The following is a 13,400-nucleotide window of genomic DNA, read 5'->3' on the forward strand; positions in this document are numbered from 1 at the left end:
TGTTAGTGTTGAATCATGTGGATTCAAGTAAGGTTCTTCTTAAATTGGCGTTAGGATCCTGGAATTAGCCTCTATCGTAATTAGATTAGAAACAAGACTTCTGTAATTTTCAATTCATGAATTCATTATGAACAAGAATAGTCCTCTGTTATAGTAGTTTTTTTGGAAAGTCAACTATTTATTTATGCTACTTCATACTTATACTACACCATGCACTTCCATTTGACCAATCATGCAATAACCCAAAATAAGACACCATATTAGATGTGCACGTAATAAAGCTATTTACTTGTTCACTACATTCTATCACATGCAACTATAGAGTTACCTTTCCAATTGTTGCATCAATATTTCCCAGTTGATATACTCCTTTTGTGAAGAAGCATTAATAAATAGTTGGTTTTCCAAAAAAATTGTTATAACAAATGCTTGTTCTTGCTCAATGCTCATAATGAATCGAGGAACTGAAATTGCAGAAATTTTACTTCTAATCAAATTATGGTTGTAGTTGATTCCAAGATCATTATGCCCGTTTGAGAAGAACCTTAATTGAATCCACATGATCCAACCTAACAATCTTAAATAAGTGATAGAGCTTTAAGATGTGCAAGTAATGAAGCTTTATTCATGTTAAATAAGTGATTGCAAAACATGAGGTACTTGTAAAATGTTATGCAAAATACACAATTTTACATTACTTTTGGCATTGAAGGTTAAATAGAAAAAAAAGAAGATAACACATAAGGAGAAAGAGTGTTCTTACTGTGTGTCTAATCACAAGAGAAAGTGTACTGTTTATGGTTGCAATGGTCTAGGTGCACTTCCATGCCTAAATTTTGATGTTGGACCACCAACACTCTCCTCCCTTTATAGACCCACCAAACCCTTACTCCTTCATTAATATCATCCACCTCCACTTTGCATTCTCCCCAATGGCCAAAATCAACCACAACCTCTTTTGTCATCTTTCTTATCCCAATTCCTCACCCTATAAACCTAAGTGTGACACCAAACTTGACATGCTTCATGGTCTCAATGGAGAACACAAGAAATTAAGAAAGTTGGATATCAATCATCACACTAAACAAAACCACAAGAAAGATAAGAGAAAAATTACATGAAGAATTATAGGTAATTTAAAAATAAATGAATAATAAATAAATGGAATTAAGAGGGAGGAGGAAAGAGAGAACAAACTCATCTTTGGACATGAGATAAAGTTGGACAACATTGAAGGGAATGGAAAATGTTCATAAAAAAAATCTAATCAAATTTGAATTCAGTTTTTCTGAAAACTAAAGAAAAGGCAAAGTCAAAGGAAAACAATTTTACCGATCTGACCGGTTAGCTTGAAAATTGGCCATATAGCTAATCCGAGTAGCTCATTGGATCAGACATGCATACAACCCTGGAAAAAAATGATTTAGCTCAATCATTTTTGTTAAAAATCGGTGACCAAAGGGGTGATGTGAACCTGGCCAACAAAGACAAAATGGAGAGAAAGAATGACATGGGTATAGAAAGGGATCTAAGAAGAAGAGGGTTTCGTATAAAGAAAAATAAAATTTAGATGGAAAAATGGAAGAAAGGTGTATGAACATTTGAGCTTCACCTGAATCTACACAAGCTTTGTGCCTCTGTGTACTTGAGAATAATGTAATTTCTTTCCTGTGTTTGTTATGTTTCTTTCATCTAGTATGCCTGAAAATTGGCCTTATAGTCGATCCAAGCAGATCATTGGATTTGACATGCATAGAACCTAGAAAAAAAAACTAATTTTGCTCAACCATTTTTGTTAAATATCAATGACCAAATGGGAGGTGTGAACTTGGCCGACAAAGACAAAATGGAGAGAAAGAATGACATGGGTATAGAAAGGGATCTTAGAAGGAGAGGGTTGCATATGAAGAATAATTAAATTTAGACTGAGAGATGGAAAAAAGGTGTATGAGCATTTGAGCTTCATAATCTACACAAGCTTTGTGCCTTTGTGTAAACGGCGCAACTTCTTTCCTTTACATTTGTTATGTTTCTTTCATCTAGTATGTTGAATTTAGGGTTTTTTTGGGCCTTTTAAACTTTTTATTATTTTATTCTTCATTCTACCCGACTTTTAATTAAAAACTCAAACATAATTTACCCACCTTTTTTGTGTCAAAAAAGAATATTTTTAAATTCTAAATTGACTATTCAAGTTCATTGTAATAGGTTGACGGACTATCTCTACTTTTTATATTTTCTTTTGTGTAGTTAGTAAGTTTAGTTAAGATAACAAATAATAAAAAAAATAAAAATTCAATAAATAAATAATTCAAAATAAAATAAATTTTAAAAAATAAAAAATATAAAGAAACAAATAGTTTTGAAACATAATTTACTTTGTTATTTTGAGAATAAAGAGGAGACTCAATTTAAAATAGCTAAAGTTATTCTACAAATAATCAAAATGTGTAAGTTTTATTATTTTTTTTATGTGTAAAATTCTTTTGAGTCAACGATAACCACAAGCGAAATTACTCTATGTCAAATGGATTGAGAAAATTTGTGATCTTTGACCTATGACAAAAAATTACATATACATACTTGATTTTTTTTATCATTATATACATACATGATTTAACTTACGTTTTAAACTTAAATATATTTTTTATTCTTGATAAATTAACAAACTTTGTTTTGAATTTCTAATAATATTTTTTTATGTTAAATCCCTAATAAAACAATATTTCTTTTTGAGCCTTGTTATTTTGTTTTAGTCTTTTTAGTATATCTATTTTCTCTTTCAAGTCCCTAAAATATATAGATCATATGGTATTAGTTTCTATCAAATATTTTTCAAATGGACCAATACAAAATAATGAACAAAATATTATAAGGATTAAAAAGTAAAAAGTAGATATATTAGAAGGATTAAAATAAAATAATAATGATAAAAAATAACATCATTGTTTTATTAAGGACTCAATAATTTTTTTAAAATATTTTGGTTTTTGTAATTTTGTTTTAGTTCTAATATTTCTATTTTTTTATTTTAGTCCTTATATAATTCTGTTCATTTTGTACTAGGTGCTTTGAAAATATTTGATAGAGACTAAAATAAATGAACTACATAATATAGGAATAAAAACAAAAAAAAATAGATATATTAGAATGACTAACATAAAATGATAAAGACCAAGAATAAAAATTTTATTTTATTAAAGACTAAATACAAAAATTATTAGATACCCAAATTAAAATTTGCTAAGTTATCAGTACCGTACATATTTAAGTCTTTTAAAAATAATCACTCATTTTTATCATTTTTTAGGATGTATTTTTTTTTATAAAAAAATGCTATTGTTTCTCTAAAATTAAATTTTTTTCCATAAATTGTTTAAATTAATGATAACATAATTATACAATGTTTATCATCCATGTGTATGTTAAGATGTCGGATTTAAAATAGCTTTTATATAAGTAGTGTATAATTTAAATATTGATAGGTTTTGATGTAGATATTAACATTGACAGATTTTTATGTCGATATTAATGCCTCTTTTTATAATGTGTGGATGGGTGGGGCATATATATATATATATAATCATTTTTGTATAATTAATTTTTGACATATAAACAAATAATTATCATAAAAATATCAAAATCATATTAAGAGAAATATGTTAATGTGGAATTTTGATTAACATATTCATTCATAATATTTTTTTTGCGTGTTTCATATAATTTTTTTATAAATATTAATTATTTCTGAGTTATATAATTATTATATTCGAATATAGATTTGATGATTAATTTGAAGAGTAAAATATTGAAATTAATAATTTGTGTAATAATTTTTTCAAATGCATTCAAAATTAAATATCCATATAATAAATATTTCAGCCCGCGGTATCATATAATGGAGTAACCAATCAAAAAGAATAAATTATGAACATATTAACTTCTTTCTATTATAGTATATAAATTTAAATTTTGGTGAGATTTTCTGATATTAAAATGGCTTCCTAGGACTTTAACTTATAGACAGCATGCTTGTAATTAATCTTTAAATGATTTTTACGTTGTTTTTTTACAAATAGTGAGAAAATAAAAATGTCAGATTTCAATCAAGCCTCCCACATATTAATTATGCTTTAGTGGCTGATGCCTTCCAGCATCTTCAATGGATGAAATTTAAATAATTTATTTTATATTTTTTTATCTTATCTTAATTAATTCATATAATGCCACATCATAATTAAACAACTCATTTTATTCCACTGATATAACTTTAAATGATTCTTAAATTATTCCCTTAAATAATTCTTAAATGATAAGAAATTGGTTTTACTCAAACTATAATTGTTTATATAAACAATCAGTATTTAATTTTAAACAACCTAATATAACATCACATTAAACAACCTAATATAACATAACATGTAGATCATTTCCAACAATAAAAGAAATTAAATAATATTTAAAACTAAACAACTCATTAAGCCATCAACATTAAAGATGCTCTTAGGAATCTTGTTTATTTTTATTATTCTTTTTCCTTCATCCAGTCATGAAAAAAAAAATTCAGATTAATAAGCCAACATGTAACATATTTTCTGCTTAATTGTAATTTTGCCACTCAACTATCACACAATTATTTTAAGTTTTTTTCTTCCACTCATTTTGCTATTATGTTTTTAATTTTCACATATTTTACTGCTCAAGCTTTTTTCTGCCTATTGTGCCATCATATTTATCAATTTTTTTTATGTATTTTACTATCATATAGATAACAAAAAGACGCCATTTCATAAAAAGTGCTGACAAAACGGCACCGTTTTACAGGAAAATGTTACCATTTCTTAACACATTTAAAGAATCAATAAAATGCAGAAAAATTGAAAAAAGTGATAATAAAATGCACAAAAAATAAACTTGGATGATAAAATTTATGAAATGATGGTAATTGAAGTGGTAAAATGTACAATTAAACTGATTCATTGTTTTTTTTATTGAAATTCAATGATTCGTATCTGGTTTCAATCGCTTCTCGCATTCAGTAGAATACGCAGGAACAACCAAGAGTGGGGCAGTGATGGCCAAATCTATGTGCAAAATATAAACTACATCACATAAATAGATTGCACTAAAACAGATACATTGAAGTGAAAACGACTTTTTTGTATTATACAGAGAAGTTCAAATTAGTCACTCAGCTTGCAAATGTCAACGAACTTCTGAACTGCATTATGGTATTGGGTTCCCTGTATAAAGAACAGGCACAACATGTGCTAGTTAGAAAGTTGGCTATATTTCATCAACAGATGTACTATAAAGAATAACAAAATGATAGACGAGAAACAAATAGCTGACAAACATATAAGATGCTGACCATATAAAAAAAAATGTGTAATTTGGTTGGCTTAATAGAACAAAAAATACAATCATTACTGCTTCAGACAGATTATAGCTGTCTGCTTATCCTTCCACTAGCATGTCGTGATATGATAGGACTGAAATCTAGCATTCTAAATTCTCATTGAAAATTCATTATTGATATGTCAAAAGTCATGCATAGATCCTTCAACAAGCAAGGGGCGGTAAAAGTTGACCAAACAGCCAGTAAAGCAATAATGTGTCAAAGAAAAACTTTTTTTTTCTGAATAAAGAAAAACTGTGTTATCATGCTTCCAAAAATAACAATTCCAATTGACTATATAATATTTGGCAATGTTAGGTAGAAACTCAGAAACAAACCGAACTGGTAAACAATACCTCCCAATAAAGTTGGTGACAGTCCATGCACTGCCAAAACTCTAAATTCTTGTTAAATAAGCAATTTGGAATTCTTTGAAAGCCCTTTGCAGCTTCAATAGCCTCTTCAGTTGTCAGTGGCTTCTGAATAAATGTTCCATTGCATTTTGTGCACCTTGACATTAGCTGATCCTCATTAATTTTTATCTGAAAAGCTTCAATAACCTGAAAAACACTTCAAGTTTAGGCTTTGTGACACCATAGCATCGCTCTCTCAAGTAAGAAATGCTTAATTTTTCTGTTCACTTTGCAATAATTGAACTAAGGTGGAAGAGACTTTTTTGTGTGTGTGGAAATATTGGGAGAAATAACACAAAGATAACTTCGAAATCCATGTACTAAACTCTAGCCCATCACCAGACTTTTGCATTGTCCATAAAATTTAACATTCTAAAATTAAATAAATAAGGGTTCCTTAAAAGACAACATAACCATAATATTGTATAATTTAAATTATTACTTTCACAAGAATGTATATTATCAATCTCTTTATGTGGATAGTTAATTTAACCATACCTCGAGTAGCTGTTCATTTTTTAGAAGAGTCTTCACTCTATATATTTGGTTTTTTGTCAGATAATCATGTCTAAGCAACTTTGCATCCCGCGTCAAAATCACACGTTTCTCTTTTTGTGCTTGTTCTATCAACATCCTAAATATAAATGAAAATAGTTTCACAACAATAAACAGAAAAAAATACATATAGAAGTATAATAGCTGTCAGAAGAAAGACTTTGGGCATATACTAGAATCAACAATTAGAAAACATTAATAATAGAATCATACTCTATTTATAACCTTGGTTCAGGCTTCTTTGAATAAGGAATTGCAGCATCTATCCCAACACACCGTAAATGTTTGGCCAAGCCTTCAACCTGAGTAAAACCCTTACAAATTCATGCTCACATTTTTATTTAATAAACATTCAGATCCTATATTTAAATAAAACCTTTATTTTTGGGATAAAGAAGTTCTATTAAATATTCATAAAACAAAAGACCAGAAAAGGGGTACCAGTGACTATAGGCACTGATAATGATGAAAAAACCTCATTTCTTCTGTGCATTACAGATGATTGAATTTAACAATATTTATAATATTGAAGAAAGGGATCATAAGATCTTCTTAATTAAGATGCTTACCATGACATCACAAAGGAACTTTGGATATGCATTTCCCCCCACCAAAGGATCCCAAGGCGGGGTACCTCGCCACTCATCAGACTTCTCAAAATGTTTTTCTAGGCTAATCCCATTAAATAGTGAATGCTTCTTCCCTTTCTTTTTTGAGCTTTTGGGCTTTCTGTCTGACTCCTTTAGCAAAATCTTATCACTATATTTTTTCACAACTTTCAACAAAACTTCATCCATTGGTACAGTAACCCAACATGATGATTTTTGGATCATTCCCCCTGCTAAAGGTATCATCTGAGCAGTATCTGAACAAGTAGTGGCTTGGACAATTGCTAACGCTTCAGAAAAATGTGCTCTTAGGACTTTATCACTCATATCATGATTTTGGAAAAGTTCTTTCAACCCAAGACTTGCATCAGGATTAGACAATACCGTAGTCTCGAGAATCAAGTCTCCTGCAGTGAAGAATTCAACAAAATGTCATGACAAAATATTCTGTGTAATGCCTCAATGTGTGGATAGCAAATAAACCAATCATTATTAGACGAAAGACAATAGAGGGGGAACAAATGGATATGTCCTGTGGTCTAAAAGTAAGATTAAAAAATAATACTACAGAAAAGTTTCCATATTTATCCAATGTGTTGCACGTACATGAGGTTTATTTCTGTGGATGCATGAGTAAGAAATGAAAATTACCATACAAAGTTGCAGGGTTATTGAAACTAAATATCTGCTGTTAACAATTATTTCAAAATAAAAATTTGTAAAAATCATTTCCATAGAATGCTTGGTAATAATCTGCTGTGTTACAGTGAAATTAGTTTACAGATTGAATTATGATTAAATCAAGGAACACAAATTGAATTATGATTAAATCAAGGAACACAAATTGAATTATGATTAAATCAAGGAACACAGAAATGGACACACATCCACTTTCAATCTCAACAAAATGAAGAAGACAGTGAAGCGCTTGTAGATTCCAGTCCTTTTTGGGTATAAGTTTGCCACCGAAGGCAATGGAAAGCAACTTCAGACAAGAAGGTAGCCCCTGTAATGAATCAAGTTCTGGACATTTTGACTACAAATACTGATCGAAGAGATGTTAAGAGTGGTCATATAATTGGTAAGTGACCTAAGGATTTTGCAATTGGAGACTGAAAGTGATCTAAGATTGGGAGAAAGCAATCCCTGTGTTGGGAAGGACGCTAGATTGGAACAATCCCAAATTTCCAAAGACTCCAGCGATAGATTATTGTTCTGGCCTTCCTCTATAAATTGGGACAATCCCAGATGCAAAGAATTTTAAGTTTTGGAAAAAGGTTCATTGGGAAAGACTTTAGAGAATCACAACTACTTCTAATGAGCAAATGTTCCAAGAATTTAAAATTTTGCATTTTCTCAAGAGATAGGAGGAATTCTGGTTTTCTGCACTTATTCACATAGAGTTCTGACGGAAGTGGGGCATGATGCATCAGTTAAGTACTCGAGAAAAGAACAATCAATTATAAACAATTCAAAGAGGTTGGTGCTTCTGTCTATCAAGACATCTTGCAGGGACTTGAAAGAGTGACACCCTTCAATTCTGAGGCTGTACAGTTCGGATGGTAATTCCACTAGTTGTGATGCATCCAAAATTCTGAGTGTATCGAAATGAGTCCAATACTCAAATGTAGTTTGGACAGCATCATTTGCAGTAGAAGATAAATAATTAACTTCAATTTCTGGAGATTCTTGGTCAAGGCCATGAGTTATGTTGGCAATGTCAATCTTATCCTTCAAGGGGATATATTCTTCCATTTGAGGGCCATAAAGCTCAGATGAACTTTCTTCAACATTTTGTAGATTTGAGATCAAGAAAGAAGTATCAATGCTCTCATCATTTCTGTCAAAGATAGGATGACTTTTTGCGGATACAAACAAGGCTAAATCACGGACCATGTCATGCATGGTAAAATCCATGTTACCACCACTATTTGATCTTATGAGAAATGATCTTGCTACAAGAAAATCAAAATACTCGCTACCTAGCTTTTCCCTGGTAAAATCCATGTTACCTGCTGAATTAGACCTTTGGCCGTCCATATAGCAAGGTAGGTTATGCATCTTTTCAACTGTATAGGTAGATCAAGATAGCATAATCTTACAAATGGTATAGAAAGACCAATGTTAGTTTTATCCCATTGTTGGCTCCTCCATATCTGCTCACATACCTCGTAGTCTTTCTCATACAGGAGACCCCCAAGCATTTTAACAGCTAAAGGCATACCCCCAGATTTTCTCAAAATCCTTTTCCCCATCACTTCCAGCTCAGGAGAACAACTATGCCTCTGGTTTCCAAAACAATGATTAGAAAACAAGGACCAACAATACTCCATGGATAAGAAACTCAGATGCAGATCTGCAAGCATTTGTAATGCAGTCTTGGTTGTCCTTGTGGTTAAGATGATGGCACTTCCTCTTGCAGCAGATTCAAAGCAAGTTTGAAGTTTCTCCCACTCATGAATGGACCAACAACCATCCAACACAAGAAGCAAATTCTTTCCATTCAAGCTCTCTTGCAAGTGAGGCATCGGATCTAGCAACTCATCATCTTGGCCAGAACTAACTTGTAGAATTCTAAGCATGATCTTTGCTAAAGTCCTAGCTTCAAGTTGGTAACTAGGAAATGTTATCCAAATTCTGAGTTGAAATGACGTCCTCACTTTGTGATCTTCGTAAACAACATGAGCAAGTGTTGTCTTCCCAATCCCACCTGGGCCCACGATGCCAAGTATAGACATGTTTCCATTTGTGTTTGTGTTATCAGACAAGTCTAGTAAAAATTTCACAACTTGATCCTTTTCCTTTTGTCTCCCCAAAACACGATCAGTCAGTTCCAAATTGTAAGCTGGTAACTTTGGGACAGCCATAGAAGGTGACTTAGAAGGTGACTCAAAAGTTTCCTTAGATGGTGCAGTAGAAAGTGACTTAGAAGGTGGCTTATAAGAATCCGAACAAAATACATCATGGATGGTTATGTGCTTTGTTCCCTTAATTCTCTTTTTTCTTCTACTACAAACTTGAGCAACATATCCCTCAACAATCCTTCTATGGTGTAGGATTCAGACAACAATAACAAATACTGACATTGGAGGGATTAAACGTATAAGGGAACACGGGTATGAGATGAATAATGAGATGTGTGTGCTAGATACACATTTGAATAACAAACACTAAATAATGAGCTCCAATGATATGAGATGAGTGTTTTAGATGCAAGCCACTACCACATTTATGCTAATATACATAAAATACTAGTTGAGAAAACCTATTCATGCCCAACCTAATACTAGTTACTATCATAATAAAAATCCTAATATTCAAAAACATAAAATTTCAGATAATCCACACAGACCACACCTTATTGACAGAATTACCAACATAATGAGAATACTTTATTTAACTTTCTTGCAATTCCAGCAGAAATAATGCCAGGTCCAATAAACTAACAAATAAACAATTTCTTTAAACAAACCTAATAAAACTCATTGTGAAAGCCCTCTCCAAGTGATGATACTCATGCAAGGGACATACATTTTTTACGACACTATTGAAAGAGAAAAACAAAAGGATTAATCATACTTTCAGGTTGTGTTTCCTCTAGGTTTCCCTAAATTCCAAATACATCCCCCAAATTCAATAGCTGCATTGCCACTCTCCTACTTTTCAAATTTGAACCACTTAGAGCACGTTTGGAACACCGTCTGAATTGCTGAAACATTCATCCGAAGACACTTTCAATGCATAAGTAAGGTGGTGTATCCTTTTACCAACGTACTTTTGCAGGATGGGAACGGTAACACAAACACATTATTAGTTGCTGCATTAACTTGCTCAATCGAAAGCAAAAAATAACAATCTAACCCTACTTTTTGTCATGGAACCTAAATGGATTGTCATGTATCTTTTAAGCATCACTTTGCATTATCCTTCAGCTTTTTCTCTAGTGCCAAATAGGCAAATTCCTTCATATATTGTGACCAGTCAAACTGCTTCTAATTGTAAAATAGGAGGATAACATTTACCAACAGGGGATTTTTGTAAATCAGAGCGACCAAATATCCAACAAAGTAATAAAACAAATTCAAATGTTGCAATAAAAGGAATATAACACAATGAAAGGCTTGTAATTGTCCAGAGTTAGTGCTATAAAACTTTCAGGCATTACAAACCTTCTTTGACAACCTTTGCTTGGAAGACCTCAAATATGTCTAGCAAGCAATGAGCGTCCATAGCTGCATATGTTATCTGCTCTTCTGTAAGAGGACGATGTGACCAATCGCTACATTGGAGTTCCTAAGGCAGATATATGTTTGGTTAACACCATATAGTAATTGAAAAATGCCATTTGGAACAACTCTGGATCCTGAACTTCCAAGAAAGCACATACATATCCTTGAGCAAATAATGGGATTTGCATCCAACAAAAAGAAAAATATTTTCAAATTAGATTACAATCAGAAATTTTCTAGATATAATTCCCAACAATCGTTCTACTACCCACAGGGATGAAGCACTTATTTTTAAGATTAATATGCATATTTATGTCTGACATGAATAAAGTACCCACAGGATGATTAACTCTCTAACAGAATAATATATAAATTGTACCAATGGGCAACCTCTCATTCCTTCTTCTCATCAACCCAAAACAAGATACAGAAAGAACAACATGGACCAACAAGCTTCCAGCAGTACAATCTCTTTTAAAAGGAAAAGATATTGACAGCAACAGCCTAAAAATCCTACAAAAAACAACTGATGCAACCTTCCTCCAAATGCTGATAGAAAATTCGTTTCACACAAGGCAAAGAATTCCACACAATAACTCAAATAAGCATAGCCATAGAAGTAAACCAAATGCAGAAGTTGAATGAATAGCTTATGAAAAATTGAAAATGAAACAAACCTTGGAGAGTGAAAACCCCAATACTTCTGCACATATGGTTGACAAACTCTTACTTTGCTTGGGTACATGTTTCTTATTATGCTGTAGATGATTGTAGACACTCTTGATATCCAAATATGGCTCAACCTATCCACAATTGAATTCAAAAATCGTCTGACAAAAACAGGAGCAGAGCAAAAATATTAATTTTTATAAGGGTTAGTGGCGTTTGTAGTTTCTGAAAATTTTTCCAATTTTGGGGTTTTTGTCCAAGACTTTTAAAACATTGCTTTAGTCTATATACTTGTAGAAATGCCTAAACATTGTATATTTTCACGTAAGAGAGAAAAAGTGTTAGCCGTAGGAACTAAAGTTTGTATGCATGGTTTTTCGACCCACTGCAACTGCATTGCCACTACAATTGCAGCTTTTGCAATGTAAAGGATTTTTAACTCACCGCAATGCAATTAAAACCATGTTTGTATGTATATTTTCACAGCCAGGAAAACAATTAGTTTTTAAAAGTCCAGACAAAAACAAAAGTTTGGAACATTTCCAAGAACTAGAAAAAATGAGCAACTCTAACACTCTCCTTTTAACACTGTCTTTACAGTTGAGTGATATTTATTGAAAATCACTGGTTTTTATCTATCTTCTGTCTCATCTAATGACCTCTTAATAATTTGAAAGTATCACCCACCATCCAGTGCCCGCTAACTAACATTCATCCTCCTAACTCATCACTCTCTTAATATTCCATAAATTTTCGGTAATAGAGCTAGCTAGCATTTATTGTGTCAGACCTTATCGAAACCGCCATGGGAGGCGAAAGTGGATGACAAGTAGACCAAATCCTGCTTGAATCCGAATCCGAGTTTGAGGATGTCAGGGGAGAGCAGCAATTCGCGCAAGGGGGCCCACAGGGAAGAGAGGGGAAGGGACAGCAAGTCGAGCAAGAACACCGCCGAGTCGCCGCACGCGATTTGGAGCACCGCCACCCTCGGGAACAATCTTCGGACGGGCTTCCACTCCGCGTCCAGGCCCACCACCGAGGTCCGAGTCAGCGCCGAGCTCAGGAGCGCGAACTCGGCCGAGTCGGTGCAGGTGACTAGATGGACTTTGAGTAGTTTGGTAGGATCACCGCCATCCATCAGCCAGGGAGCGAGAGCTAACTGTGTGTTTGCTTGGTAGTTAGCTGCAGAAAAAATAACTAGCGATGTGAACAGCCAGCGACTCCGCTAATATTTACTCGTGCATTAAATTAAAAGTTAAAATAGTTTTTTTTTTTCTGAAAGATTAGAATAAATTATAAATATAATATGTTTAATTTACTTTTTTGAGAAAATAGATTATCCACGGAAAGAGATCAACATTAAAATTAGGATAAATAATCAATTCGTCCATCAAAGTGAGCTGCTGCACAAATAAATTTATCTTTAAAAGATAAAAAAATTTAAATTTAATTCTTAAACGTGTAAAAATACAATAATTGATTCTTAAATTTTAGAAATTTAATGTTAAATTAATCATTAAAAATATAA

The 13,400-nt window shown here is 32.2% G+C and overlaps 1 protein-coding gene across 1 annotated transcript; it reads right to left on the minus strand.

Moving 5' to 3' along the window:
• Nucleotides 1-5,120: 5,120 nt before the first annotated feature.
• LOC100782654 (exonuclease mut-7 homolog) lies at nucleotides 5,121-13,092 on the minus strand. Its single transcript, XM_003543759.5, has 8 exons — nucleotides 12,663-13,092; nucleotides 11,881-12,006; nucleotides 11,144-11,267; nucleotides 6,936-7,381; nucleotides 6,592-6,668; nucleotides 6,310-6,445; nucleotides 5,755-5,958; nucleotides 5,121-5,243 (listed from the first exon to the last, which is right to left on the minus strand). The coding sequence occupies exons 1-8, from the start codon at nucleotides 13,008-13,010 to the stop codon at nucleotides 5,184-5,186; spliced, it is 1,521 nt and encodes a 506-aa protein (XP_003543807.1). The 5' UTR covers nucleotides 13,011-13,092; the 3' UTR covers nucleotides 5,121-5,183.
• Between the last annotated feature and the right edge of the window lie 308 nt (nucleotides 13,093-13,400).

Source organism: Glycine max, chromosome 13 (genome assembly GCF_000004515.6).
Source record: "Glycine max cultivar Williams 82 chromosome 13, Glycine_max_v4.0, whole genome shotgun sequence".
NCBI lineage: Eukaryota > Viridiplantae > Streptophyta > Magnoliopsida > Fabales > Fabaceae > Glycine > Glycine max.

Coding starts and splice junctions, on each gene's coding strand:
- LOC100782654 (XM_003543759.5), bottom strand. CDS start 13,010: ATGGATGGCGGTGATCCTACCAAACTACTCAAAGTCCATCTAGTCACC. Junction 11,268..11,880: donor TGGGGTTTTCACTCTCCAAG/GTTTGTTTCATT, acceptor TATCTGCCTTAG/GAACTCCAATGTAGCGATTG. Junction 6,446..6,591: donor TCAAAGAAGCCTGAACCAAG/GTTATAAATAGA, acceptor ATTTATATTTAG/GATGTTGATAGAACAAGCAC.